Source organism: Sycon ciliatum, chromosome 1 (genome assembly GCF_964019385.1).
Source record: "Sycon ciliatum chromosome 1, ocSycCili1.1, whole genome shotgun sequence".
Lineage (NCBI taxonomy): Eukaryota > Metazoa > Porifera > Calcarea > Leucosolenida > Sycettidae > Sycon > Sycon ciliatum.
In genome coordinates this window covers 82,704,007-82,731,341 of record NC_088643.1, presented here as the reverse complement: position 1 = coordinate 82,731,341, position 27,335 = coordinate 82,704,007, and the positions used below count along the sequence as shown (strand labels likewise).

The following is a 27,335-nucleotide window of genomic DNA, read 5'->3' as shown; positions in this document are numbered from 1 at the left end:
AAAGAGAGAAATAAGGAAAGTAGCTGACCTGCATGACTTGGACGAGACGAGGTTGACATAGAAGAGACGAGGTTGACATGGACGAGACGAGGTTGACATGGACGAGACGAGGTTGACATAGACGAGAAGAGGGTGGAGACGAGACGAGGTTGGAGACGAGACAAGATGGACATGGACGAGACGAGGTTGACATGGACGAGACGAATGGCGGTTGAGGACGAGGGCCGTGGGTTCCGAGCAATGGTCGGGCGCCAATGTTGAGTATGAATTAGGACAACGGACAACGGGAACAAGTTAGTTGGTGGAACGACATTTATTAGAGACGGGATGACTAAGACCAGGACAAACGAAACGACTACATGGTGATTATTGAAGAGGGAGATTATTGAAGAGTGAGAAAGAGAAAGAGATCAAGTCCGAACGGCAAGATAAAGCGCCTGGGTAGCTATGGCAATTATGGGCGCGCAAGTAGCTACCCAGGCCAACGGAACAAAAGGAGACAAAAGGTGAGTACGCGAGTGCATGCAGGCCAGCTAGAAAAGGTGTGTGCACGATCTTGCTCTCTCTACATACTGCTGTGTATCATAGACATCACATGCCCACGCTCTGCGCATGCACAGATTTCCTGTGCGCACAACAGAGCTTGCTGTCTTTCCAGTTTCCTTGCCTGCAGTCAGCTTTCAAATTCTGAACTCAAAAATTCTGATTTCTGATTTGAGTTTGCCTCCGTCCTGCTTCAGAGTGTCAGTCCTAGTTCTGCCGATTGGCTGCCGCCTTTAGTATTCGCTTTCCTTGTTCTCTCTCAGCTCAATCCTGTCAGACTCCGTGTCTTCAGCGGCCAGAGATTATTTGAGTATTATATTCTCACGATGGCTCGTTTCTCGACCAGAAAAAAGACGCCATCGGCCAGAGTGGCAGCTCAACCTTCGGATACAGGACGTAATGTGCGTGTGCGGCGAAATCCTGTTCGTCTTCAACCGCCCAGAACTCCAATATCTCCCCACTTGGATTCTGTTGTCTCCGACGTTGCGCCGTCAGTTTCTTCTGCCGCCGCCTTGAATGTGGTCCCTGATCCCGGGGCGGCAACTCAAACTTCGGCTGCAGGCAGTAATGCGCGTGCGAGGCCAACTCCTGTTCGTCGTCAACCAACTGGGACTCCATTATCCACGGCCTCTGTTGTCTCCGACGTTGCGCCGTCAGTTTCTTCTGCCGCCGCCTTGAGTGTGGTCCCTGATGTACTTGCTTCGGCTGTTTCTCAGGCCGTCGACCAGGTCCTCCAGCCCCTGATGGAGCGAGTAGAGCAGTTGGAATCTGCTGCAGCCGTCGTGCCGCTTGTCAACTCCAGCTCCGTTCATGCATTGGGCCATCCGCCGGCTGCTCGTCCGTCGCTCTCTGTACCTGATAAACTCCGCGGGCGAATTGAACGCGGCGAGTTTATTGACTTCGACGACCTCCTCCCGGACCAGCTGGGTGTGGAGCCCGATGTGGTCCAGCTAGCTGTGGGGGCCAACCGCTCTGTCCAACTTGTACAGAAGCCAACTCAGGCCCAGCGCCGCCATGTCCACGATGTAGCGTCATGGCTCGAGGCGTTTACTGTCTACACAAGAGTAATTGTCGCGGCGGCTCCAGATAGGGCGAATGATTTGCTGGCATATCAGGCCACTATTCTGGATGCAAATAACTCGTATCAGGTGGACGCATGGCTAAGTTATGACAGGCGTTTCCGGCGCGCCATAGCCTCCCAACCACTGTCGTACGACTGGGCTATCATCGACTCTAATTTGTGGCAGTCTTCATTCACCAGCCGTGGTCGCCCGCCATGTTCGCGCTGTTCTCTGGTGCACCCAGTGGCCCAGGCCCGGTGTCCCTTTAGACCAGGGCCTCCATCCGTCGGCGCTGGGAGTGGAGGTCCGCCGCAGTCCAGCGCGCCAACCCATCTTGGGAAGCCTATCTGCCGCAACTTCAACAGGGACCAGTGCAACAACTCATTCTGCTATCGTGCCCACGTGTGCCTTCAATGCCGCGGGAAGCACCCAGAAGTCAAATGTGGCAGGGGACAGTCCGCCACCTCAGCGTCTGCTCCGTAAACATTCTGTGGAGACCCCCATCAATGTACGCCGATTAGCCGGGCTCCTTAACCGTCATTCGGATCACTCCTTCTCTCACTTTGTGTTGCATGGGTTGTGTCATGGTTTCACGATAGGCCATTCTGCTGCTATATCTGGTGTTCATAGTTCTCCCAATCACCTGTCGGCTATCCGTAATATGCAGTATGTTTCTTCCTATTTGACCGAATGTTGTGAAGCTGGGCAAACAGCAGGTCCATTTCCGGAGCCACCCTTTCTGTGCATGCAGACATCTGGTCTGGGTGTTGTGCCGAAGTCCAGTGGAAAACTTCGTGTGATACATGACCTGTCGTCTCCCGATGGCAGCAGTGTCAACGATGCTATACCACGCGGGCAGTTCAGCCTGCATCACGACTCCGTGGACACCGCAATTGCCGCCATTATGCGCCTCGGCAAGGGCTCCCTCTTGACAAAGGTAGATATCCGTAATGCATTTCGCCTGTGTCCCGTCGCCCCCTCGGACTGGCATCTTCTCGAGATCCGTTGGAACGGCATGTACTATTACGAGAAGGTCCTTCCATTTGGTCTCCGCTCCTCACCATTCATCTTCAACCAGCTGGCAACGGCTATCAACTGGGTCCTTGTCCATGTCGGCTTCTTGCCCGACGTAATGCACTACCTCGATGACTTCCTCGACATCTGCCCACCAAGCTCCTCTCTGGCGGCCAAGCACAAGGCCATCATCTTCTTGTTCCAGTTCTTGAACATACCTGTCGCCACAGAGAAAGTCGAGGGCCCTTCCACTGTCCTCACCTTCCTCGGTTTGGAACTGGACACCGATCGCTTGGAAGTGCGTCTGCCTCAGTCCAAGCTTCTGGCCCTACGTCGTTTAGTCTCTACCACCCTCGACAAGGGTTGCGTTCTCAAACGCGAACTGGCCTCACTCCTGGGCCACCTCTCGTTCGCTTCCAGAGCAATTCCTGCCGCCCGTACATTCTTACGCCGCCTGTATGACCTCGACAAGGCCACATCTGAGATGTCATCTCACCGAATGCTGCACCTCTCAGCCTCAGCCAAGGGCGACCTGAGCTGGTGGCACCAGACTCTGTCAACATGGAACGGAAAGTCATTTTTCCTGCTGGAGAAGTGGATGCCCAGCGCTGACCTCCAGTTGCAAACCGACGCAAGTGGCACCATTGGATTTGGAGCCTTCTTCAATGGTCGCTGGTTCAGAGGTGACTGGTCTCCGCAGCAACTGGAACTAAGCATTACCTACAGGGAGCTCTTCGCCATTGTCGCGGCCTGCGCCACATGGGGGATCGAGTGGCTGCGGCTGCGTGTGGAGTTTCAGTGCGACAACCAAGCTGTCGTGGAGTGCCTGAAGACGGGCACGAGCCGGTCTCCTGCAGTCATGGCACTCATCCGCACCCTGTACTCAATCTGTGTGAAGCACAATTTCCTGATCCGAGCATCGCACCTGCCAGGAATTTTAGGGCTCACAGTTGCGTACATTCAACATCAGCGCCATTTTGTTCCACGAGGTGCTGGCGTGATCAGTGAAAACCGTGTTTCAGCCAATCACCGGGCTTGGAATTTTGAATATTTTTTGAATCTTCTATCGATTCGTTCTAAAGATCGACTGGCCGGAGAGCCATGAAATTTTCAGGGAGGACTCCTTGGCTGAAGGACTACAGGATTACCGAACGATTTTTTCAAATCCGTGCTCTGAGACCCACGAACGGGATTTTGTGGATTTTCGTCCCTCGATGGGACAAACATCTGTGGGAATCGATGACACAAGCTCGGTGAAAACCAAAAATATGGCTCGGTAATCCTCTGGCCAGGTCCCTCAAGAAAATTTTGAGCCATAGATCGTCAAAATCGGAGCAACCATTGTGCAGTTCTTACATTTTGAAGCGCGCAAGGTCAAGAAGAAGACCGTGCGCAAGCTGACATGACAGAAAACGGCAACTCAAGAAAAAAATAATGATGATGCGCAACCTTGTCATGTCACGCATACCACCACAGATTTCCTGTACCCTGCGTGCGGAAAACATCGCTTTGCATTCCAGAAAAGCTCACTTACCTAAAATACGTGTTGGTCACCTCGCAAGGCGATCAGCGCCGTTTTCGAGTGATTTGTTTTGTGCGCTCATTTTGTTCTTCATGGACAGCTCTGCAAACGTTCCCGGAAACGACCTTGCAACTACTTTCTGATCGTGGATGGACGGCTTGTTCGTGGCCTGTTTGCCTAGGGTCGTGAGAAGCGCCGCAGATCTTTGCTCAAACTACAAAGATTACGCGACGGCGTGCACAACTCTTGTTCACCTGCCGTTTCGTTCACTGCGCAGTGGAACGAACTCCTTTCCTTAGGGCCTTCCAAATCCATGGTCAGGTGTGGGTAGAGCCGAGTGTGAGCTGGTCATTGTGGAGTATCGTCGTGGCAGACTAGTACTCTTCATCAATTTCTTCCCGGGCATTAGTGACCCGAAGCGCTTGTAGGCTTGCGATATTTTTGGGTAGTTCGTCCCTCACTTCACCTTAGCCACAGCTCAGTACCAAGGGTAAGTCACGGAGAACTACCATTGTAATGTTCGATGTCCATCTCCCGAACTACAGAAAAGATCAAGGCCTCCCAAGCTCCTCCATATGCCATCTTCTAGCTACTCGTCGGAAATTTTGTTTGCCGACAGAGCAAGAAAACAGCAGCTCCATCATGCTGCAGCCTGCACGTAGATCAGAGACTACACGCCAGCACAGAACTGCATACAGCTCCGCACGCGAAAGGATCACGTGAACTTGAGTGCCCCAAATCAAAATGGCGCTGATGTCCACTGGCTATCAGCATACGTACTGTGAGCCCTAAATTTCCAATACCATCGCTGATGCCCTGTCCCGGAACAAGATGGATGCCTTCAGGACCTTTGCTCCTACAGCTGCGGAGCGGCCTTACACCATGGTCCAGCCGATCACCGAGTAAGTGCAAAGACATTCACTTACGATGCAGATAGCGTTCTCTGTCGATCCTACTCCACAATATCAGTCTGTCTTTATGCCTCTAGAACAACGCTGAGTCTTGTGCAATACATACTTACCATCTATATTGGTTATCACCCGCTATCTCCTCTGGCCCTAATGGGAATGTCGGCATGGGCACTCCTCCGTAACTGGCCTCTCGCGCACTACTATTAAACTCGCATGGGTCATAAACCGCTCCTGCTCAACGCAGGCCGACGCACAAACTCGCATGGGTCACAAACCGCTCCTGCTCAGCGCAGGCCGACCCACTTGGTCATATACAGCTCCTGCCCTCGGTAGGCCGACCACACGATTCGTTAACGCGCACTCAATTGAGGCCAGCTACTCTGCCCGACATTCCCATTCTTCCAAACTCACTCTCTTGTCTTTTGGTGTGTCGCGTCCTGCACGCGTGTGTGTCTACTCTATACTCTAGCATGGGGAGTAGAATGTTAATCCAGCATTCTCTCAACCGCCTCACATTCATGTGACAGAGAATAAATGCTCGAACACCACCACAAGCTGCTTGCGTGAGCCCACTTACTGGCCCACTCGGCGCCAACACTGCATACTGCTTATTGGCCTAGAAAAGCACATACCGTACTGGCAAACAAGCCATATTGCCCAGCCATGATGGCTGCTTTCACCTTAGCAACTCTAGCAGTAGCCACAAACTCTCACAGCCCGCAACTCTGCATCTCCTCCACCACTCACACGATAGCACACGCGTCTGCCACATGCACATCCACATACGTACAGTACACACCACACGTCCATATCCTCACCACTGCCATACCTACGGAACTACGCACTCACACTGCTGAAAAATGCTGGCATGGGCCCACTTACCAATCACTAATACTTATACTGACCTGGGAAAACGCAAACGGCGGCCATCAGTTCCAAGCTAGTTCATTCTATTGGCTTCTAGCCTGCCCGACGCTGAGCCATGCATAATGTGCTTCCGGTACGCATCCGGTGCGTGCGCGCGCAAGCTGGGGATCCAAGCCATAGAGCACTTTCCTCGCGCCGGACTTATCTTGATGGGACACATGATGGCTGTCGGCGTAAACCTGCACATCAATGTTGGCGAGCCTTTAAGCACATTGCATTTGTGGGCCAAGTTTCCCCGAAAAGATAAGGGTCCAGGTAACACCGAACGAGGCGATGGTAGTAGACTGATGTTCAATCCTGGACAGGGTAGGTCGCCCACTCTATCAGCCAGCATACTGCAGTCCTGACCACGTCTTATCACCATACTGAGGTGCCGAGGATTTGAGAGGGGGGAGGGGTTGCCATCTCGCTCTTGGCCAGTGAGCCATAGAGTTGACGCGAGCGGCCGCCGCCCAAATTAATTATTAATGGGGTGCCCAATGCAAACAAAACTAGACCCCAGAACATAGCGTCGACCAGCAGAGAACGGTGGTGACTGCGGAGCAAATGGAAGCACAAGTCGTAACTGGTAATGCACTGATCGTGCCTCAACAGGAGCAGGCAGTCTTTCTTGTTCAACACGCGTAGCGGATGGGCCATCTCGTCCGCCCCAGCAGTAGCAACTGCTGCTCTTTCAACACTGAAACGACGGACATGTACGGTCCTGACCGACAAATGGTGTTAGGATGATGATGAACGTGGCATAAGGTCTGCACTAGTAACAGGGAAAAATGTGTAGCCACTCCCATGCCAAATGCAAAGTCGCATCCGCACGACCCATCTGATAAATGGATAGGGCTTCGCCTGTCGCTCTGTGGCCGAGAGTTGGAGCTAAATGCAAGCACTATGGTGCGCGTGCTGTGTACAATGGACACTTGGAAATCACTGGATGGACAACCTGCTCCAGTGAATTATTCCAGTTGTGTCTTGCCTTGAGTAACAGGGGGCGGAAACAGCCGGGCTCACAGCTGTGAAGTAGAATAGTTTGCCTCTTTCTCCACAAGTGCATGTATATGATACCATAATGTACGACTATTTATTGCTTCGAATTATAGATTTGAATTTGTACGTCGTGTTCTTCGTTTGAGACTTTGCTTACCGTTCTGTTCTTCTATCCATACTCTGCATTCTCCGCACCGGCTCTGTTCCTTTCTTCTCTTTCCAACATCATGTTTCCTTTTCTCTGACTCACTGACTGTCGATTTGTCTAGTTTCGAATTGTTTCATCGTCTGCCAGATCGCAGAGATCGTTTCCTGCATCGTAGATCACTGTTACTTTTCGAACACATTTTTGCGTAGGCGTTTTCACGAGTTGTGTTGACGTCATGCCCTATCAGCTACGCGTCATTATTGCGAGCATGCACACTGCTTCTGCCTTCTGCCGTATTTGCATGCTGCGCTTGCTGCACAGGTTAGCGTCCCCACGCTCGCTGGCCAAAGCCCCATTGACCGCGTCGAGTGCGTACTCGCACATGTCAGCCGGGCTTCTCCACGTCGCCTTGCCCCGCCCCGCCGGTTCCGTGGAGAGTTCCGGGTTTATTTCTCCTTGTTGATTAGCTCTCACAAGATTGAGTTGTTGTTTTCTCTATCCTCACCTAACTAATTCATTTCCAAGTATCAGTCCTTTTTAGTTACCTTATTGTCAGAGTCCGCCATTGTGAGTGCTGTGCGGAGTAGTAGTGGTGAATAATTGGTGTACGTGCGTTACACAACAGAGTGGTGCCGAAACCCGCCTTGGATTTGAGGATCATTGGGTCGTTCGTGTTGTAGTGTTCACCTGTGTTGGTGCGTTTGTGGCCGTGGTCGGTGCCCGTGCTTGTTTCCCGCAAGCTGTTATACTAGTGTTTAGTATCGTTATTTGTAGTGTGTTCTGTTCAGTATGAGTCTCAAGCTGGACAATTTCCTTCGTCCCTTCATGGGCAAGGGGGACGATTTCAATGCCTTCCAGTCGAAATTTGGTCTGTTGGCCAAAATATCTAAATGGACGTCGAACGATGACAAGATGAAACACCTTCCGCTCTTTCTGGACGGCGACGCGTTTCTGGTGTATGATCGATTGTCGGACACCGACAAGGCAGATCCGGATGTTGTGTTCGGCAAGCTATCATCTGCGTTCGCCGTGACGAAGTCGCAGGCATACGGCCTGTTTGTACAGCGTAAGCTGAGACCTGATGAGTCGGTGGACGCGTACGTCGCCGATCTGCAACGGTTGCTGGGCCTGTCTGGTCACAGCGCGACTGGTGACGAGGACACTGTAGTGATTGAACAGTTTATCAGTGGGTTACCGATAGAATTTGTCCAGCCCCTGCGTATGGCCACTGCTAGGAAAAAATTAAAAGTCTCGGAGTGCGTGGAGCAGGTGCGTGCCCTACAGGCTACGCATGCTGATTGTGTCCGTAGTTTCAGGGTGGTCACCAGTGCTGCAACTGGAGGTGCTGGATGTGCGTCCCGCAGCGTAATTTGCCACCAATGCCACGAGCCCGGACATATTAAGGGGAACTGTCCTCGCCGAAAGAGGCAACGTGATCGGTATGGCGGTGGGGAACGAACATGCTTCTTTTGCGACAAGCTTGGCCATGTCAAGTCTGCATGCCCAGAGCGCAAAGCCTGGATAGCGGCTTCTGCTGGCTAATCTGCTGCCGGGGTGTCAAAAGCGGACAAGAAAGCCCCAGTCCTGTGCATTTCAAGTGCCTCTCGTCCTGGCACCCTCCCGAGAATGCATGCGGATGTACGTCGTTGTGGTGTCAAGTGTGACTGGGAATGTGTCACTGCTGTTATTGATAGTGGGTCAACCCATACACTGATCTCTGCTAGCTGCACCTCAGTACTCACCGCCAACTGCCCGGTCGATGGCACATTGAATGTGCTCGTTGCCTTGGATGGCCAACCATTACCTGTCGTTGGGACTGTTCGCCTGGTGCTGAAACGTACTGACGGCCCAGTCCGCCTCTCACCAATCGAGGTTACAGCTGCAGTCATCAAGAGTTTGGATGCTGTGGATGCATCGGTGCTCATCGGGCTGACCTCATTGCTCCAGCTGGTGGTCTCAGCCTACAGTACGGCGATAACAACTTATTGTGTGGTGTCCATTTTGTATCTTCGCGACTCGTGGCTTTAGTAACTGAGTTGAGTTTGATATCGACAAACGTAACCCGTCGTTGATGGGGTTCCCTAAGTTTCTTTTCCCCTTGTGCCTCATCCTGATGACGCTTCTTGGGCATGGAGAGTAGATGTGTCATCAACGAATGGGACGAACTGTTCCTTAGTCGGTAGAGCATGAGACTCTTAATCTCAGGGTCGTGGGTTCGAGCCCCGCGTTGGGCGCCAAATGTCATCAACGAGTGGCACGAACTGCTCTCCTCTTGCGCAACCGCGCCACGCCACACACCAAAAGGCCAAGTAACTTTAGTTTATAGAGTGAGTATTCTTGCTCTCAGGCGACGACGAGGCAACTGACACCGAAACAAGACGAGACAAGGGAATATATTGTGAACACGTACAACGGCAACAGGACGAGAAAGTGTGTATACAACGGGGAGAGAAGACGGTGCAGCCGCATGTACACAGGAGTCAAAAACAGCGCAGCAGCGTGTACCACGGCTCAGCAGCATGTAAGACAAAGAGACACAAACGCAGGAACAGGTACGACAAAGATACACAAACGCAGCAGCATGTACGACAAAGAGCTCCACGCGCAGCCGCATGTACAACGAAGACCTACAAGCGCAGCCACATGAACAACAGATGGCGAAGATGAATGTCCGATTGATTCTCACAATGATTGCTTGCACCTGTGAGAATCTGCTGGTGAGATGCTGGTATGCAGGGGCATCTCCGCCGACTACGCGAAATCGTAGTTAGGAGTGAGACGATCCACTTGCGACATCAACCAATTACTTGTACGAGTATGTTTTCTCCGCCGTTTTCTGCCCTCGGCTGCCGTCCGCATTGCGCGGGGCGATGTGCTCGATCTCCGACGCGACTGGTGCTGGCGGAGTGCTGCGAGCGGAAAATGCGCCTGGATCGGCAAGGCATGGGGAGGAACCTAAGAGCAATCTGTCGTCATGCTGCTGGGAAAAAATGTTCCGCATAAAGATACTGGGACTGGAAAACTGCCGGTTTGTTTGCCAGCCAAGTGACAGAATCGAAAGCTGTAGCTAGACGACAATGCCGAGAGAGCAAGAAACTAACTGGACAAACTGATGGAAAAGCTAATACCGCTTTAAAAGCTAAAACTGCATTTTGACACATCAAGAAATCAACTGCAAAGGAACGCACCTTCACATCCCGACAGTTCAAGAGCTTGAAGAAGGCACGTCTTCCGATATGACACCATAACAGGATGTCCGTAAAATTTTGTGAGCTTCCAAATCGTGCTGGGACAGCCACGTGACACACACTCACAGCAATATGCCAATACTGCACGTGTGCCAGGGCTTGCGCAAAAGCGAGTCCAACTTGCGTACTAGTTTTGCTTTCAACTCATTCTCTGTCTTTCTCTGAAATGTTCTTGTTTGAAAAACAACCATTGGTCTGCCTTGGCATAGAGTTGGCATGTATCTCTGTGTGACTGTTAAATTCCTATCCATTAGTTTCCTTGAAAGTGAAAATAACTGATTGGTTCAAACTTAAAAGTGATAACAAATAATATTAAATTGTTGTTTCCTCGCTGCCTTTTAATAAGAGGGCATGTCTGAGTATACCAAAGTATGTGGGCAAGTGGATCTCTCCGATTTCGCTCAAAATTCGCAGGTATGTTCCCTTTGGGGTGTAGTTCGATTCTGCAAAGCCCTTGAAAACGTTTCTGAAGGGAACCTTGAAACTTGCATACCCCTCAAAAATGGCCGAAATATCACACTATTTATGGGTCTATGAACGAGTCACGCCACAGCGTATACGAACAAGCTACGAACAATACTCCATCAAGCCAACATTGCCTCACCTTAGAAGAGTTCCTGGAGCAGTACCGCTTAGCCACGCCAGGATCCCAGAAGACGAGGGCCATCACCCCCTGACGCCACAAATGATCGTCTTGAAAATAGCCAACTACGTCCTCAATTGGCAAGAACTATACATCGGCAGATAGTAGAACACCTCTTCTAGCGCTGAGGACATGTTCTCCATCTTCCTTTTGGGGTTTTCTTGAAATGAACTTTTTTTTGAATTTTTCCACTTGACCATGCTTGCATGCTGGCCAAAGTCATACCTGCGCAGGAAAGTTCGCCCCTCCACGATGTATCCTAGGCAATTTCTACTCCAACACTGCAGAACAAAGTGTATTGTTGACTCTGACAAGGGAAACCAGCAGTGATCACTTGTCACTCCAAACGACAAGATTCTCCTTGCGCCACCGACAAATTTTGGTGCGACCGTTGATGCAAAAGTGACTGAAGTCCTGAGCGCAGTTTTTGAATTTTATTGCAAGAGGCACTGAGAAATCGCGGGCCTTGTGACGCAAGAATGCCAAGTCGAGTAAATTACGGCTCACGAGATTTCAGAGTCACCTTCGTCATGTGTGATTGCTACTCGTACTCGCCTTGATTCTTGAATGCCCGTTGATCTGGAAGCGATCACACATATGTTGTTACTGCGTTGAAGAACACGCTGACCGTGTTGTAGGCCTACGAACCGGGACTTTCCCTGACCATGTAGCTGGAAGACCGGTGAAATGATGATGAAATAACGTCCTTTATGACGTAAGAAATCTGCCATGCTGTTCACGCGACAACCGCATACAGCCAGTGCTGTTAGCGTACCAGTCAACACAAAGGGAACGAGCTAGCAGCTCTTGTTGAGGATCGACATGAAAACAAGGGACTTTTACTGTTGGACTATGTTCGGGGTTGCAGGAGGTACAGTAAGTGTGAAAGATGCATAACTCTCCTTGCTGTACGGCGGGATATTTCAACGGCTTGCTGCCATTGCAACACTCCTAGGACAGTTTGTGGGGGTTCTCAGGAGATCAAGCGGGAAATGCAGCGCATCTTACCTCAGCCATCACGGTCTGTACCGAGTAGCGTTCCAGACACGATCGCGATAGATCGCGGCATGTCGCGACCCAGGAAGCGTCATCCTACGTCACAAAGCACGCGATCTCACCGTGCCTCTTGCAATAAAATTCAAAAACTGCGCTCAGGACTTCAGTCACTTTTGCATCAACGGTCGCACCAAAATTTGTCGGTGGCGCAAGGAGAAGCTTGTCGTTTGGAGTGACAAGGGATCACCGCTGGTTTTCCTGGTCGGAGTCAACAATACACATTGTTCTGCAGCGTTGGGAGTGGTGTTGGAGTAGAAATTGCCGAGGAGACATCGCGGAGGGGCGAGCTTTCCTGCGCAGGTATGACTTTGGCCAGCATGCCAGCATGGTCAAGTGGAAAAATTCAAAAAAGTTTTCTTCAAGAAAACCCCAAAAGGAAGATGGGAGACATGTCCTCAGTGCTAGAAGAGGTGTTCTACTATCTGCCGGTGTATAGTTCTTGCCAATTGAGGACGTAGCTGGCTGTTTTGCCAGCGCTTGTAAATTAGCTATTTTCAAGACGATCATTTGTGGCGTCAGGGGGTGATGGCCCTCGTCTTCTGGGATCCTAGCGTGGCTAGGCGGTACTGCTCCAGGAACTCTTCTAAGGTGAGGCAATGTTGGCTTGATGGAGTTTTGTTCGTAGCTTGTTCGTCTACGCTGTGGTGTGACTCGTTCATAGACCCATAATTAGTGTGATATTTCGGCCATTTTTGAGGGGTATGCAAGTTTCAAGGTTCCCTTCAGAAACTTTTTCAAGGGCTTTTGCACAAGCGATCTACACCCCAAAGGGAACATACCTGCAAATTTTAAGCGAAATCGGAGAGATCCGCTTGCCCGCATACTTTGGTATTCTCAGACATGCTCTCTTAAGTTTTTTTGCCTGATTAGTGTGCACATTACTGTGTATGTTGCGTGCTTACAGAACACAGTTGTGGCAAAACGTTGATACAGCTACACAACCAAAATGGCTGAAAGCAGTGATGGAGGGAAATGGTCATTCCTCTCCAATCTTCCATTTCGGTCAACTGACACTGACTTTAGCTCTAAGGTTGCAATAAAAGTGCATGACCTGTTGAGAGCCCAGTCAACAACAACAACAACAACAACACCAAGCGTGTCTTGCTTGCCAACTCTGAATGGAATGTTCAACCACTGGATCAATGACAATGTTCGTCAACAGCCGTCGCCTCAGAAATTCAATGATGATGTAACTCAGCTCTGTGATGTGGTGAAACTCGTCTTCAATGGAAACGAACATGCTTCTCCAGTGCTGTACCCATGCTTGCTCTACCTTTGCATTCAGCTGAAGAAACAAATCCATAGGATGACTTTTTCATCTTGGCGAATACCAGGCGCAGCTTCCAAAAAAACGACATTGCGTGCAACTTTGCAAGAACGTCTGATCAGCGTTATGGCTGACTTCACTGATGACCTGGATTCGATGTTCATCACCAATGATGCATGTACAGAGGACATGATAGACCTGATGGAATTCACCCAGTGCTCAAAACAGGCTGCAGGTGTTTTTGCAACACTTGCCCAACAGCTGTCCTTGCGAGACGATGTCTTCAAGCCAGATGTCCAGCTCATGAAAGCATTCTTCAGCTTGGTGCGCCTCGACCTCAAGTTCAATGCACTCAATGGCAACCAACAGACATACTGGCATGGTCTCTTTCACCATATTCAAGGTTTCTTCAGAATCTCGAAGAACCAGGAAGGAGTGGAGCACTTCTTGGATGGTTTTTCGGATATGCTGAGGAAATGCAAGAAGACCAGGCTATTGATTCCACTTGGCCCTCAAGCTTTTTGTGAATTGCTCAAAGGACTATACAAGGATTCTGCAGCCAGTCAAAATGATAGGCTTTATCCAGAAGCGGCACGCGGCTTGATTCAACGGTTTCGGGAGTTCTTCACGGACGGGTTTGATGACAATCAAGTTTGGAAATTTGTTTTTGGTCGCCTTGCAACCTGCAAAGACGTGACAGTGAAGTCCAGCTTGATGATGGATCTTGCTAAAGACTGTAAATGTGACACTATGGTCTGTGCTTTGCAAGCCTTGTCACGCAATGGTGGCCCAAATATGGTTCTTGTGTTGATTGCCGAAGTTGCCAAGGAGAAATACCTCTCTGAACATCTGCTGAAGTATCTGTCACAAGTATTCAATCGCTATCTGCAACAAACAAGTGGAATTGTCTCAGCCGAGGACCTTAAACACTTCTTTTCCAACGTACCGAAGGAAAACAAGCAGTTTGGTGTTGTCTTGTTCAGCACCTGTGTTCTTGGTGGTAATCCCAACCAAAAGAGGGAGTTGGAGAAGGAACCAGAATCACTTGCCAGTCTCATTGATTTTGTCGGTGAGGTTCAACCTGATCTCATTCAATCCAACCTTGTTCCTATCCTCATGATGCTCAGAAAGGCATGCACGTACCAGGTTTTCTTGATTCTGAAGTACAGCAGCTATGTGCGTGAAATGCAGCTGAATGACAGCATGCAATCTGCCATGAATGACATCAAATACTCTTGGTCCCTTCCGTCCAACAACAGCTACAGGTACTACACGTACCAGCAAGTGGCCAGAACGACACAGGTTGTGTCAAGCTACCTCATCAATGTCATGACTTTACTGGACAACTCCAAGGCAAGCACAACAGAGCGGTCACTGGCATGGATTTGGTGGTTGAAGCTGTGTAAAAAGGTGTCGGAACTTCTCCTGTCTCTGTACAAACAGAACCCTGAGCAAACCATCAACACCTTTGGAACATCATTTGTGGAAGCTCACGACCGGCCCACCAATCTCCATGCGTTTGAGTGGGTTCTGTACACGATGGTACTGCGAAGAATTCTTGCAGCCGATCCGAAGGTGTACGTGAAAGGCCACTGCAGCATTCTGCTCCAACAATGCAATGAGGTATTTGTATACCTCGAGAGCACCAGCTGCAATGATGATGCAAATAGCAGCAGCAGCAGCAGCAGCAGGAACAGCAGCAGGACGGCCACTCAAGCAAAACAACCCAAGGACACAAAGTGGTTTCAGGATCTCAGGACCACGATTCAGAACCACAACGTCAGCATCATTGAAAAGACATACACGGCAGACTCCCATGCATGGTACGTTCAGCAGAAAGAGCAACTGAATAAAGTATTCAAAGTCTTTCAACTGAGAATAGTACAGGAGTGCGATATGCCGACTTTGGATGACCTGCACAAGGAGTTAGACAAGTACGTGAGCATCGTCCAGTGGCTGCAGGAGCAGTGTATTAACAACCTACACCAAACTTCAATGAATGCCTTACAACGTATCAACGGCACGGAAGCACCTGAGTACAAGGATCTTAATGCAGCATGTTCAGCAGCAAAGACCATGTTGATAAGTCTACAATGCCCTCTGCAAGCTGACATGGTAAACGGATCTACTGTTTGCGACTTTCTACACCACTTCTTGTCACAGAAGAGCCATGCTCTTTTCTCGGCCGTCTTGTCCATGCAACAAGAAGGGAAGCCTTGTCATACTCTTGAATCCATGACCGAAAATCTGCAGTCGGCCCACACGTTCATGTCTAGCATTCTGTCTTTGAACGTGAATGCAAAGTCGCTCCTGGAAATGAATGAACAAATGCGGTTTGCCGACATCAGCGCAGAGCTGGCTACATTGGTCTCATTTCCCCCGTACGCCAAGCTAGGTAGCGGTGACCAAGTGAAGAATGTGCTTGAAACCATTCAACAGTGTTTCATAGTGATGAGGTATAGTACCTGGGTGCCCACGTTGCTGAAGGTACTTCAAGACAATGACATGATCACTACGGAGGATGACGCAGATGATGACGATCTCAAAGTAGTCAAAAGTCTGCGGGAAGTGAGCATTGACCGTCTCGAGTTGAAGGCAGTGAAAGAGATGTTTCACCAAGTCAACAATTTATTCAAGGATTTGACCTCGGACCACATGAAGTTCATTGAAGAAGTGCAAAAGCAAGCCAGCTTGATACAGCTGTTGATGGAGCACAGCTTCAACCCTGGGTTCTGTGAACAACTGACGAATCAGACACGCGGAGAACCACTGCAAGCCAGATTGTTACGTTCTCTAATGGCCAGCCACCAATGCCTGCGTGACTTCATCCAACACCAACCAACTCAGCTCCGTGATGCTATCTGTAAGCTGCAGCTGCTACAAGCTACTGCCGAAAACACTGAGCATATACGGACAGCCGGTCAGAACCTTGGCGACATCCGAGGCATTATCCACAAGGCTCAATCTAAAAGTATTGACAATGCATTCGAGCTTGTACATGAGCTACAGAATCATGGCCAAGCAACTGTCCACCTTAATGCTCATATGAGCAGGCTGTCAGCAATTGATTTCAGCTATGATTCTGATGCGGCTGGAGGGTGCACGCTATCAGAGGAGGAATTGTTCGATCTCAGGCGGAAACTGGTTCTCAGTGAAAACAGCAGTGAAGCAGATGTTAAGGAAAGAGCAAAGGCATTTCTGAAGGTCATTAATGCTGTGGATATGCTCAAAGAGACTCTGTTCGCACTGGAAAAGGATGGGCACCCTCACTATTTCATACCCAATCGCCAACTGCGGTATCCTCTCAACGGTGTCTCTAGAATTGAAGAAGAAGGGCGTACTTTGAAGAACACGTTACAGAAGTGGCGTCTGGAACTGAAGCAAGCACGCACTAGTAAAAGTCGTTGTCTTCGTCTCTACAGCAACTCTCAGATTGGCCATATGTTGGCTTTACTACAACCTGGAGAGTTACAACAAAGAAGCATTCAATCCATGATGGAGAATGATACCGTGCAGAATGCCAGCGCAAGATGTGTTGCAGCCATACTGCTTTCATCCCAGCCTCTTTTGAGCAAGCCTGAGAATGTAGAGGGCATACTCCAAGGCACGCATAGACCTTTTGGTCTTGGAAACGGCAGTCATTTGTTGGAAGAACTGTGTACGCTGGTCAATGCTAAAATCAATGTGGAATCTGCAGCTGGAGAAGATGGCCTGACTGCTTATGATGAAGGGAAACAATACATCTATTCAGTAGCACTATCGCAGGTGAATCACCAGCAACGGGTGCATCAGCAACAGCCAAATGGCACTAGCAACCTCCTGCCTAGTGTCCTATCTGTATTTCTACAGCAGCATGCTTTGCCGTGTCAGTCACAGCTACTGTTTTGTACTCTGGACACTACAGTATCGGAGTTAGAACAGTTTGTGTCCCGTGCAACTCTCGTCACATCTGTGCCATTTGTGTTGATTGGCATTGACCGGCTGAATAGGGAGACACGCTCAGCTTTGGCTACAGAACAACTGCGATTGAGTGAACACGAAGAACATGCGGATGTTTACTACATCTTACTGGACTGCTGTGCAACATCTTTACCTGGTTGTGTTTTATGGGATGGCAATGACATGAGTGACTCTCAGCAATCAAAGGCCATCGAGGCCGCTCTGAAGAAAGTGAAGCGTCCGAAAGTAGTTGCTGTTACTGGAAAGCCAGGTGTCGGAAAGTCCACATATATCCACAATGAGGTGAAGTCTTTCCAATGTACTATCACTATCAACGGAGTACCTGACTACACTTCCATTATCAAGAAGCTCAATTCACTGCCCCGACAAGCGACTGTTCTGTTCAGCTTGTCATCACATTTGCCATGGGATATTGTTGATATGCTCTTCTTCAACTTGCTTGTAACAGGATCATTGATCAGTCCAACATCTGGTTCAACACACACTATCCCTCGGGATTCCGATTGGAAATGGTGGGTTGAAGTGCCCCCTCCACCGAATCAGGCAAGCACCGGTTCGAACTACCTGAGAAAACACTTGCCAATGTTAGCATTATTTGCTGAAGAGAGAGCGGTCAATGAGCATCACGCATTTATCTTGTCAGATCGAGATTGTCTTGTTGCGAGATACACTGCCTGTTACCTCACAAAACGGAATGGTAGAAAGCGAATCAATGAGAAAATGGAAGGTGACCAGAAATATCCGGATCTAAGCAGCTTCCCAATGAGTGCACGTGATTTCAAGGAGTCACTTCTCAAACTCTGGGAGCTCAGTATCGAGATGAAACCAAGCTCACCAACGTCGATGTTGTTGAAAGGTGACAAGCGAGTCCAGGCCATGTTCGTAGCATACCTTCAGAGACGATTCAAATATTTTGAACAGAAGTCATTCTTCCGTCACTTTGACCTTCCTTCCATGGGATCCGATTTATTCGAACAATTCATTGCCGAGGCTCACTATCTCTGTGCAGCGGATCTGGAATGCTCCTGGAGAGATTGTCGGCAGTCTTTTTTGGTATTTGATTCAGCTTATCAGAGAATGTGGCCTCTCTACCCAAAGTGTACACATGCCTCACACCAGATGACTACTGTTGGTTTCAACCGCATCACCAAGGGAGCGGAGGAGACCCTAAGATCATCTTCGAATCGGTGGGAAAGGTATATTGCAGACACTTTCCATCTCAATGAGGTTATTTTATCACAACTGCTACGTGAGAAACAATTTGTGCTTACCCCGGATGCTGCTTACAAGATCTTGATGATCCACGAGCGAAAACAAGCACGGATTCCTCTTGTCATAGAAGGAGAAACCGGCGTCGGAAAAACGTTTCTTCTGGAATTCTATGCAAATCTTCTTGATGAGCAAGCGATGCAGCAAGGTCTGGGAAGAAGCAAAGCACCTCGGCTGAGGAAGCGCTTTTCTGAATGGTTGGGACAGAAACTACAGAACCAGCAGTATGCAATGCGATTGGCCTCACAGCAATCACAGCTCACAAAGTATAAGGCTGGTCTTCTTGCAAAGTCTTACGATCAGAACGCACTGGTAGATATTTGGAAATGGGTTCTGGACAATCTGGCTTCCTGTGAAACCACTGCACCGACAGGCACAAGTTTGCAAGGCGCTCTGTGTGAGCAGCTCATCAGAGATTTGCAGACGTTTATGTCTCAATGCTATTCTGATATACCACGTCTAAAACCACTGGCAGCTGGGAGCTTTCTCAAGACACTGATAGACAGCACGAAACCAACCAGAGATGAGTCTGTCACTTTACTGAAGCTGTTCTTACAAGCCGAAGTGCATCCTCTCCTTTGGCATCAGCTGGTTCATCCCGGAGTGCAACCTCATGAGATTGACATGTTTCTACAGACACCTTGCCGGCTGGCCACCCAATTAAAGCACACGCAGCTTGTTGTGTTTTTTGACGAGGTCAACACAGCGTGTAGCCCGGGAATCTACAAAGAAATTCTCGTTGATCACAGCTTGAATGGCAAGAGACTGCCAGACAATATCTTCTTCGTCGCTGCCATAAACCCATACACACCCTCAGATGCTCATGACACTAATGCTGTTAGAGAGCAGCATGTCAAGACTGCGAGTAAAAGCGCCAGTGTAATGGACATTGGAGAGAGGAACTACACTGTACATGAGTTACCAGCATCTATGGTGTCATTCAGGTGGAAATATCCTGGTCTGGACAATAACACGGAACTGGAACAATATATTCAGAAAAGGCTTTCCATGCAATGGCGCAACCTGAATGATGGTACAGCTTGTGAACCAACAGCTGTCCAATCACAACTAACTACCATACTTCTTGCCGCTCATAGGTTTTTCTTGGACAAGAAACTCCTTGGATCTGTCAGCCACCGGGACATCGAGAAAGTATTTTGCCTCATTCCGTTCTTTCAAGCATGTTCATTCTTCCATGTGCTGGGTGCTCAAAATGTGCCTGGAGAGTTGAATAGAACACCGGTGCAGCCCATCTCCAAGATGCGCACTAGCATCTATCTTGCTGTGTGTGTGGTGTACTATATGCGCCTTCCTGACCAATCTCCAAAAGGGAATGGAGTTTGCCGTGCCAGTTTCGACAACCATCTGGATGTCACAACTGGCAAAAGGGTCTCAGAAGTGTTTGAGGAAGCGGTGAACCAGTTTGTGACAAGGGACAACTTTGCAATTCCGCCGGGTGTTGCTCTGAACCAAGCATTGAAGGAGAACGTATTTGCAATAACAGCTTGTATCCAGACCAGAACTCCAATGTGTATCATCGGTGCTCCTGGAGCGTCCAAGACACTGAGTTTTCACATTGTTCGTGACAACTTGCATGGATTGTCGTCACCAAAGAAGTTTTGTGAGCAGTTTGAGAAACTACATTGCCTTTTCTACCAGTGTTCAGAATATTCCACCAGCAACGATATCAAGCAAGTTTTAGTTGAGGCTGAGCAGTTTCAGGAAATATACAACAATGACCACACCGCAAAGACAAAGACGCGGTGTGTGGTGCTGCTGGATGAAGCAGGCCTGCCAAGCAAAAACAGTATGGTGTTGAAGGTGCTTCACCCATTCCTGGACAAGTGCAGGATGTCATTTGTAGCCATATCCAACAATCATTTTGACTCTGCCAATGAAAACCGGATGGTTGTCGTTCTTCGCTCATTGGCCTCCCTAGATGATATGCTAGTTCTTGCTGCTGGATGCGTTGGCCATGTGGTCAAGTCTCTTGATAAGAGCGCTAATCTCTTTTTACAAGGTCTTTGCAATGCATATCGAGAGGTAGTGAAAGATGACACCTTTGGAAAAATCTACCACTGCCGCGATATAATTTACCTTCTCCGCCACATCCATCGTCACCAACTTCAGAGCAGGCACTCATTAAGTTTTAGTGGGGATCTGCTGCTTAGAGCACTTGAGCAAAACTTCAATGCCACTGATGATTCTGATTTCAGGCGCATCACCAACATCTTCTTTCAGTGTGTCGAAGCCAAATTGCAAGAAGCGGGTATAACCTTTCAGCGTCCTCAGCAAAAGTTCTACCGCTCTAAGATGGCAATCCTTCGTCATGCACTTCGATTTTCATCACACCGTGGCCGGCCCCAGAAAGATCAGTTTGAAAAGCCAATAGAGACAGGTCATCCCTTAGCACCACGGTTCAAGTTGATTATTGATCCAACAGATGATTTTTCCGGATTGCGGCTCCTCCAGAATGAAGGTGTGATAAGCAGAGACACTGCCAAGGTTTTCTGCATGAGTGACTTGTTGCAGGATCAATCTGATGTTCATGTTGCTGAAGTAATATCTGGAATAAAGTACTGCGTAGAGCATCCCTCGACAGCCATTCTAATCAATGCATCACGTGTCTTTGGGAGCCTGTATGATCTGCTAAACCAGAGCTTCCTGCGGATTGGTGTATCAAGCAAGCAGAGTCCGCAGCAAGATGAAACAACAACGCCTAGAGCATATGCCAATATTGCAATGGGCACAAAGACATACAGCTGCGAAGTTCACGCAAGCTTCCAGTGCATTGTGTTCTTGAGCAAGAGAGATTTTGACAGCTCACCAGCTCCATTCCTCAGTCGCTTTGAAAAGTTTTTAATCACTCCAGAATCCATACTCAATGAGCGCATTCACCGGTTAACACATGCAGATCAGCTGAAAGTGCGAGCTGCCTATAACATCTGCCAATCATTTGTTGACCACATGGGTCCTTCCGCGTTCTATGGATATTCTCCAGGCAATACTCTACCTTCGCTGCTCATGTCACACATTCAGCCTCCAAGGGAAGGAGATGAATTTGGCAGCTTCTGTGTGAATGAATTCACAGGCGTTCTCAACAACTTTGACAACATCACGGCAAATTGTAGTGAGATGCAGCGACTTGCAAGAGGGTTGTGTGCTCAACTTCTCCAGTTAGTGACACCTGAGACATTTGTGCTGAAGATGCACACACTGGCTGACGCAAATGATTATGCTGGCATCTATTTTCATGCTCTAGAAAGCACGTGCTGTGATTTGAAGCAACTTCTGGAAAATCGAACACCTGAAAGTGCAAAAAAGGGCAACAAGTGTGCCGATGCAGCTAAAGCACTCATGATGTTTACCCGCACGTCAAGTGACATGCAAAGCCTCCAGTCATTCATCAGTGCCACGGTCAGTAAAACATCGATGCAACACATCGCTGTTGAGAACGCACACGAGTTTATGTGTAAACGTGATGTTGAATCGAGACTTCAGCGCTTCCAACAGGATTCAAGAACATGCTTGGTGGTAAGCATTGATTCCAAGAAGGCTTCAGATCACCGCATCTGGCATCAACTTATCACCGACAACATGGTGTCTTGTTCCGAAAGCAACAAATTCTTCGTAATGCTTTTCCACATTCCAGAATTGGAAGTCCATCTACCAAGCAACCATGCAGCAACCTTCCTAAATAATTGGAGCTGTCTGTTCCTGGATTCGGTGTGCCAACCTCCATTCAATCTACACCGCCTTGCTGGAATCATTGTCAGAGAGTCGCAGTCATATGGTGACGACAATGAAGTGGACCTAAAAGAAACACAGAAGCATCAGGACTTTGCAGAATTGGTGCTACCAACGAGATTCGATAAGCTTGGCCAAGAGCTGGCCACCCGGTATATTCCCTGTCTGAGTAATAAAGTGAAACTTCCGAAAACTGTCAAGGCGTCCTGCCAACGGCTTTACAAGAACAAAGGTGAACTTCATGAGCAACTACAGTGTGTACTAGATGATTTCCCTTGCATTCTCAAGCTGGCATGTAAGAGATTTTCACGCTCATATTCCGATCGTCAAGCCTACAAGCTGATGTGCAGTCTTGCTCGGGACCTCACCAGTCGCAACACATCAGGCAGTTTTGCGGCAGCTATAAATCAAAGCATCCAGCAACTGTTTCCATCCGTCTTGGACCCTGTCCTGACGAGTGTCTGTAGCAACTACGGCTTGGCACATCTCAATGAGTGGTCAGAAGAGACTATTTCTTGTCTAGTTGACTTGATTCCTGTATCATCATGCAAACGTCAACAGGTCCAGCAGGTTCAACTCTCACTCCATCGCCTGGTGCCTGGACTGCCTCTCTTTACTCTGCTCAGGCAGAGAATCTTATCAGTACTCTCCAAGTTGCATACTGGATTCAATGTGGACAAGGCGAGGCAGCTGCTAGAACAGGACAAGATAATTGGCAAGCTGCTGTCAGGCAGCGAGGCATCAAAGATACAGGAGACATTTTGCAAGGACTATCTCCTGTTGCTGCTTGCAAAAGGTAGCAAACAAATCTGCGAGGGATCGCGTGAACTTTTGTCTGTGCAGCAAATTCTCCAATGGCTCAAGCTTGATCAGGAGTACCAATGCCAGTCTGCACCTCGCAACCTGATTGTCGTGATGTACTGGGCAACGGAAAAGAATAAAAAGAAAAGGGAGGTCATTGCCACATTGTTCCAGTGCAGTATGACAGTGGATAACATTCCAAATTCCATCACAGACATCTCAGCAAGAATGGCAGTGCATAACTCCTTACAAGATGCTTTCTCTGCTCAATTACTGTCTTTTTTATGTGATCAGCTATGGAAACACCTTCTGACTCTAGCAGAGAATGGTGAGGCTGAAGAGTGGTCCGAATCCCTCGCTGAGTGGGTTATTCTGCTCCAACTTTGGAATGAACCAGATATCAACAACTGTCTCTCTGCCATGTCAGGTCAACTTGGAACCACTGTAGACAGGCTATCACTGATGCGTAGCATGAAAGTGTTCTTGTGTGGACTGACAAGGCCCATTGCCACGGCTTCTGTTCGCAAAGTCAGTGCAGTCCATACTGCGCACGCTGAGCAGGTATCTTGCCAAGCATTCATTCAGTGTATGACATCACTTGCAACTGATCTAGGGACATCCAATCAGAAAGAAAGGGTCATTCTGGCCCTTCTAGAGACTGTCCAGTTCTGGTCATCAAACGGCCAAATCCAACAAGCTGACATCCAAGCCATATTTCGCCTTCTGAATGGAGGGTTGATCGCCAGTGATGTCCGTTATGCCAGCTTGTGCAGAGAACTCAGTGTACAAATCACCGATCACCTCTGGAAGAGAGATGATAAGACGACAGTTGGTTGTCTGAAGAGCGAGCTATCGATGCACCACAGCTACAAGCCCCCAGTCTATGAAGGTTACTCACCCCTCAAGAAACAGCCATTAGCTGATGTACTCTTCTTCCATCAAGTTAGAAAGCATGGTGAAGGCACAAGGCAACTATCAATTGATGAGTTGTACCGGAGAATACTTGACTTTGGAACTGATAGTTCACCGTCCAGTCTCTTTCACAGCGTTGTCTTGGCTGGCTGGAAATACTGCCTACTTGAGCAAATGGTCGCGATTATCTCCAGACAATCTGCTGCCTCGGTAATCCAAATTGACAGTGACTTCAGAACAGTGTTCAACTATGTGACAAGTACACAGGACTTTGACCTGAAGCAGCCATCATCCATGTGTTTGTTCTTCCTCAAGGCTTTGAAATCAAAGGTCAGCACACAGCACCTTATCAAGTGGTTGACCAAATACAACAGTGATTGGTGTAGAGCAGTTCTCTTGAGCATTAACCAAGGCACTAGCGAGTATTTACCGGTAACGTTTCTCTCATTCATGCGCTCTCCGAACCCACCTGCCACTGGCGAGTCGACACATATTGGATTTGAGAGAGCCCATTCACAGTACGCTGAGCTCCAAAGTGTGTTCAAGAAGATGGAAAGCAAAGAGTACTCGGTCATTCAACAGTGGATCTCTAGTCGGCTTTCGGCAAACACACTGGTGGATGGTATACCAGTACGCGCATGGATGAAAGGCTCTCTGCTGCTTCTCATTTTCCATGACTATCACCAGAAGAGCAAATGTCAACCGCTTGAAGCTTTATGGTCCAATTTTGATGCCGTATTCAATTGTTTACGGCTTTCAACATTGGAGAAGAATGCGTTTCAATTCTTCTTGAGTAAGACCTATCGAAAATCAGCCCTTGGTTCTGATGATGAGCTTTATTCTCTATTTGATCCACAGTCCAGCAACGATCAACATATCATGCCTCAGCTAATGGTCAATGTACTGGTTTGCAATCTATTCTTCAGCCAGCAAACACATTGGTATTCACTCATCGCCAACCCAGACAGCCTCAAAGATTCATTCTATTTTGGAGCAGTTTCCTACACAGGGCGGAAAGGCCGGCTTGATGGGGGGTATAACATTGATTGTTACAGCCAGTTTGATGATGAAGGGCGACCAACATGCACTCCGGACAGCAGGCTGAGTTCTACTATGGCTCTACTCTGCCTTCTGTTCACATTCAGCTCCATCTTCTGGCATGTGGCTCTAGTCGGAGTAGATGATATCTTCGAAGTCGTTAGCAGGTACTATGTAGAAATGGCCGCACCAGAACGTAGCTCACGTGTAAAGGCAATGTGGTTCTGTCGACAGCGAATTGGAATGCCCATCAACTGTTTGGTGAATGGTATTGCTGGACGAGGGCCCCTGAGCCAAGAAAAGTCCGCACTGCTGATCACACGATGCCTGGAGAAAGTTGTCACCATGCAGTACAGACACACACATCTCTTCTCACCGAAATATTCAGACAGTGGTCTCAAAGAAACTGCAGAGTGTGCATTTCAACAAGACCTGTGCAATAACATACTTGACAGATTGGACAAATTTGAGGCGAATATTTCGTATGGCGATCTTGCAAAGAAGATAGCACATTATCCTGGCCCGTTGCCACCGATGGGCATCACTACTGTTCTCCAAGCTGTGCAGAGCAATAGCAGCACTGCTGTTGGAGCGCACCTCAACTGCATTAGGCACTTCTTTTCTAATCTCAAAGAGCTGGAGCTGTTGACGGCTTTTTCAGATTTGCTGGTGATGATGGAATGGCTGCAAACAACTGGATCTCACCAGTACATGCCAGATGCCTGTCTGTCACAACTAAAAGTTGGTGTGCAAAGAGAGACTCTACGCAAAGGCATGGATGCCTGGAACAGCGTACATGCCTTCAACGGCGGTCGTATTGCCGTCGACTGTGCTGCTCCCCGGATAGAACGAATTGGAGATGGCACACCTTTGTCCTACATCAGTGACATGTTGCCAAAGGTTCTGAAATACTTGTTGAAAGTTCAGTGGGACTTTTATCATGACTGTACCCAAACTTCATCTACAAGTCTCGATGAAGGCAACCAGTTGGGCGTGGAATTACTGGATTCACAACCTTCTGTGCCTTTGGAGGTTGTTGCAGAAATGAAGGGCAAAGGTGCTCTGTACATCGACACTGATGAAGTTGATTCCATTGTGCGCCAGTGCTCCAATTTTGTTTTGACAAGACGAACAGTGGACTATGATCTACTTCGACTCCAACGGTTGATCTTAGCCTATGTGGCTCAGTCTATGCGTGTTGTCACATATGAAAAATCTCATCTGTTAGCTCCGCTGCAGTTTGCTATACACCTCGATTCAGGACAGAAGTTCCTCGATAGGTATCGTCTGAAGAATGACCTGCCAGAAGTATTCTGCAAGCCATTAAAAGACCATCGTCTTCGCCTGGTAACAATGTTTGTAAGGAAATTGAACCATGAGCAGGCCATCAGCTTGATGAACGCTCTAGCAACAATCTCCAATGTGCAATGTTTCAACCAGCCTGCTGCTAGCTCAAATCAAGATTGCTTGCTGAGCAAGTGCATCAAGGATATCTCTGGAAGCTCACAAAGGAGTTACGACACATCCTTTCTGCCGGATCTCCAGCATCTGGAACAACAAGCTCATGTACGCCTTGGCAATATCTCCTGGGTACACAAAATGGTTCATAATCACATCGTGACAATGGGCTATCTGCATGCTGATCTTCCATTGACAGTTCGGTTCGATCTTCAACCGGAGGTACGTGCATATAGGTCAGGGGTGTTGGAAGGTATTTTAGTGTGGTACGGTCAGCCATCTGAAGTACAATTTACTCGTGGGGGAGTGGTGGCTGAGCCGAACATTTTGGAATTTTAGATCCAAGATCAATGTATTTTGTTGATTCACGGGGTATCTGGGGCAAATCATCACAATTATCAATGCCAGGGACACCTACTCGAAGATTCACTCGTAGCCAGGTGCGGATGCATACTGGAAGAGACGAGCGATACTGGAAGTGACAACGAGCGTAAGTGGGAGAAAGTGTGGAAGACCACCACGAAAGCCATTGGCCAAGACAACGGAAGAATCAGACACCGGACGAGTAACCGGGCGGTGTGGTGGAAAGGACGAGTCAGGACCTGCGGCATCGGAAGTGACTACAAGGCGACTGCCCAGTGGAAAGGACGGGTCAAGAGCTGCGACATTGGAGGTGACCAAAAATACGCGACATGCTAGCAATCAGCAATCGGCTATCAAGATTCATCTGTCGGTTAGTGATAGTTGTCATGAGGTGTAAGTTTTGGCTCGTGGCAGATCTGTATTACATTTGTCTGTTTTGGAAGCGTTATATATTCGTAAGTTGTCC

The 27,335-nt window shown here is 48.7% G+C and overlaps 2 protein-coding genes across 2 annotated transcripts in view; both read left to right on the top strand.

Annotated features, from left to right (window-relative positions):
* The window catches only part of LOC135805881 (uncharacterized), a 101,764-nt gene that overhangs the window by 57,077 nt on the left and 17,352 nt on the right, over positions 1 to 27,335 (top strand). The window contains exon 5 of the mRNA XM_065320001.1: positions 12,959 to 26,728. Within this exon, the coding sequence (XP_065176073.1) occupies positions 13,001 to 26,728 (13,728 nt within the window). The 5' untranslated portion in view covers positions 12,959 to 13,000. The remainder of the gene's footprint in view (positions 1 to 12,958; positions 26,729 to 27,335) is intronic.
* Positions 2,350 to 3,723, top strand: LOC135808213 (uncharacterized). The gene has a single exon (XM_065321373.1). It carries the CDS (start codon positions 2,350 to 2,352, stop codon positions 3,721 to 3,723), a length of 1,374 nt encoding a protein of 457 aa, XP_065177445.1.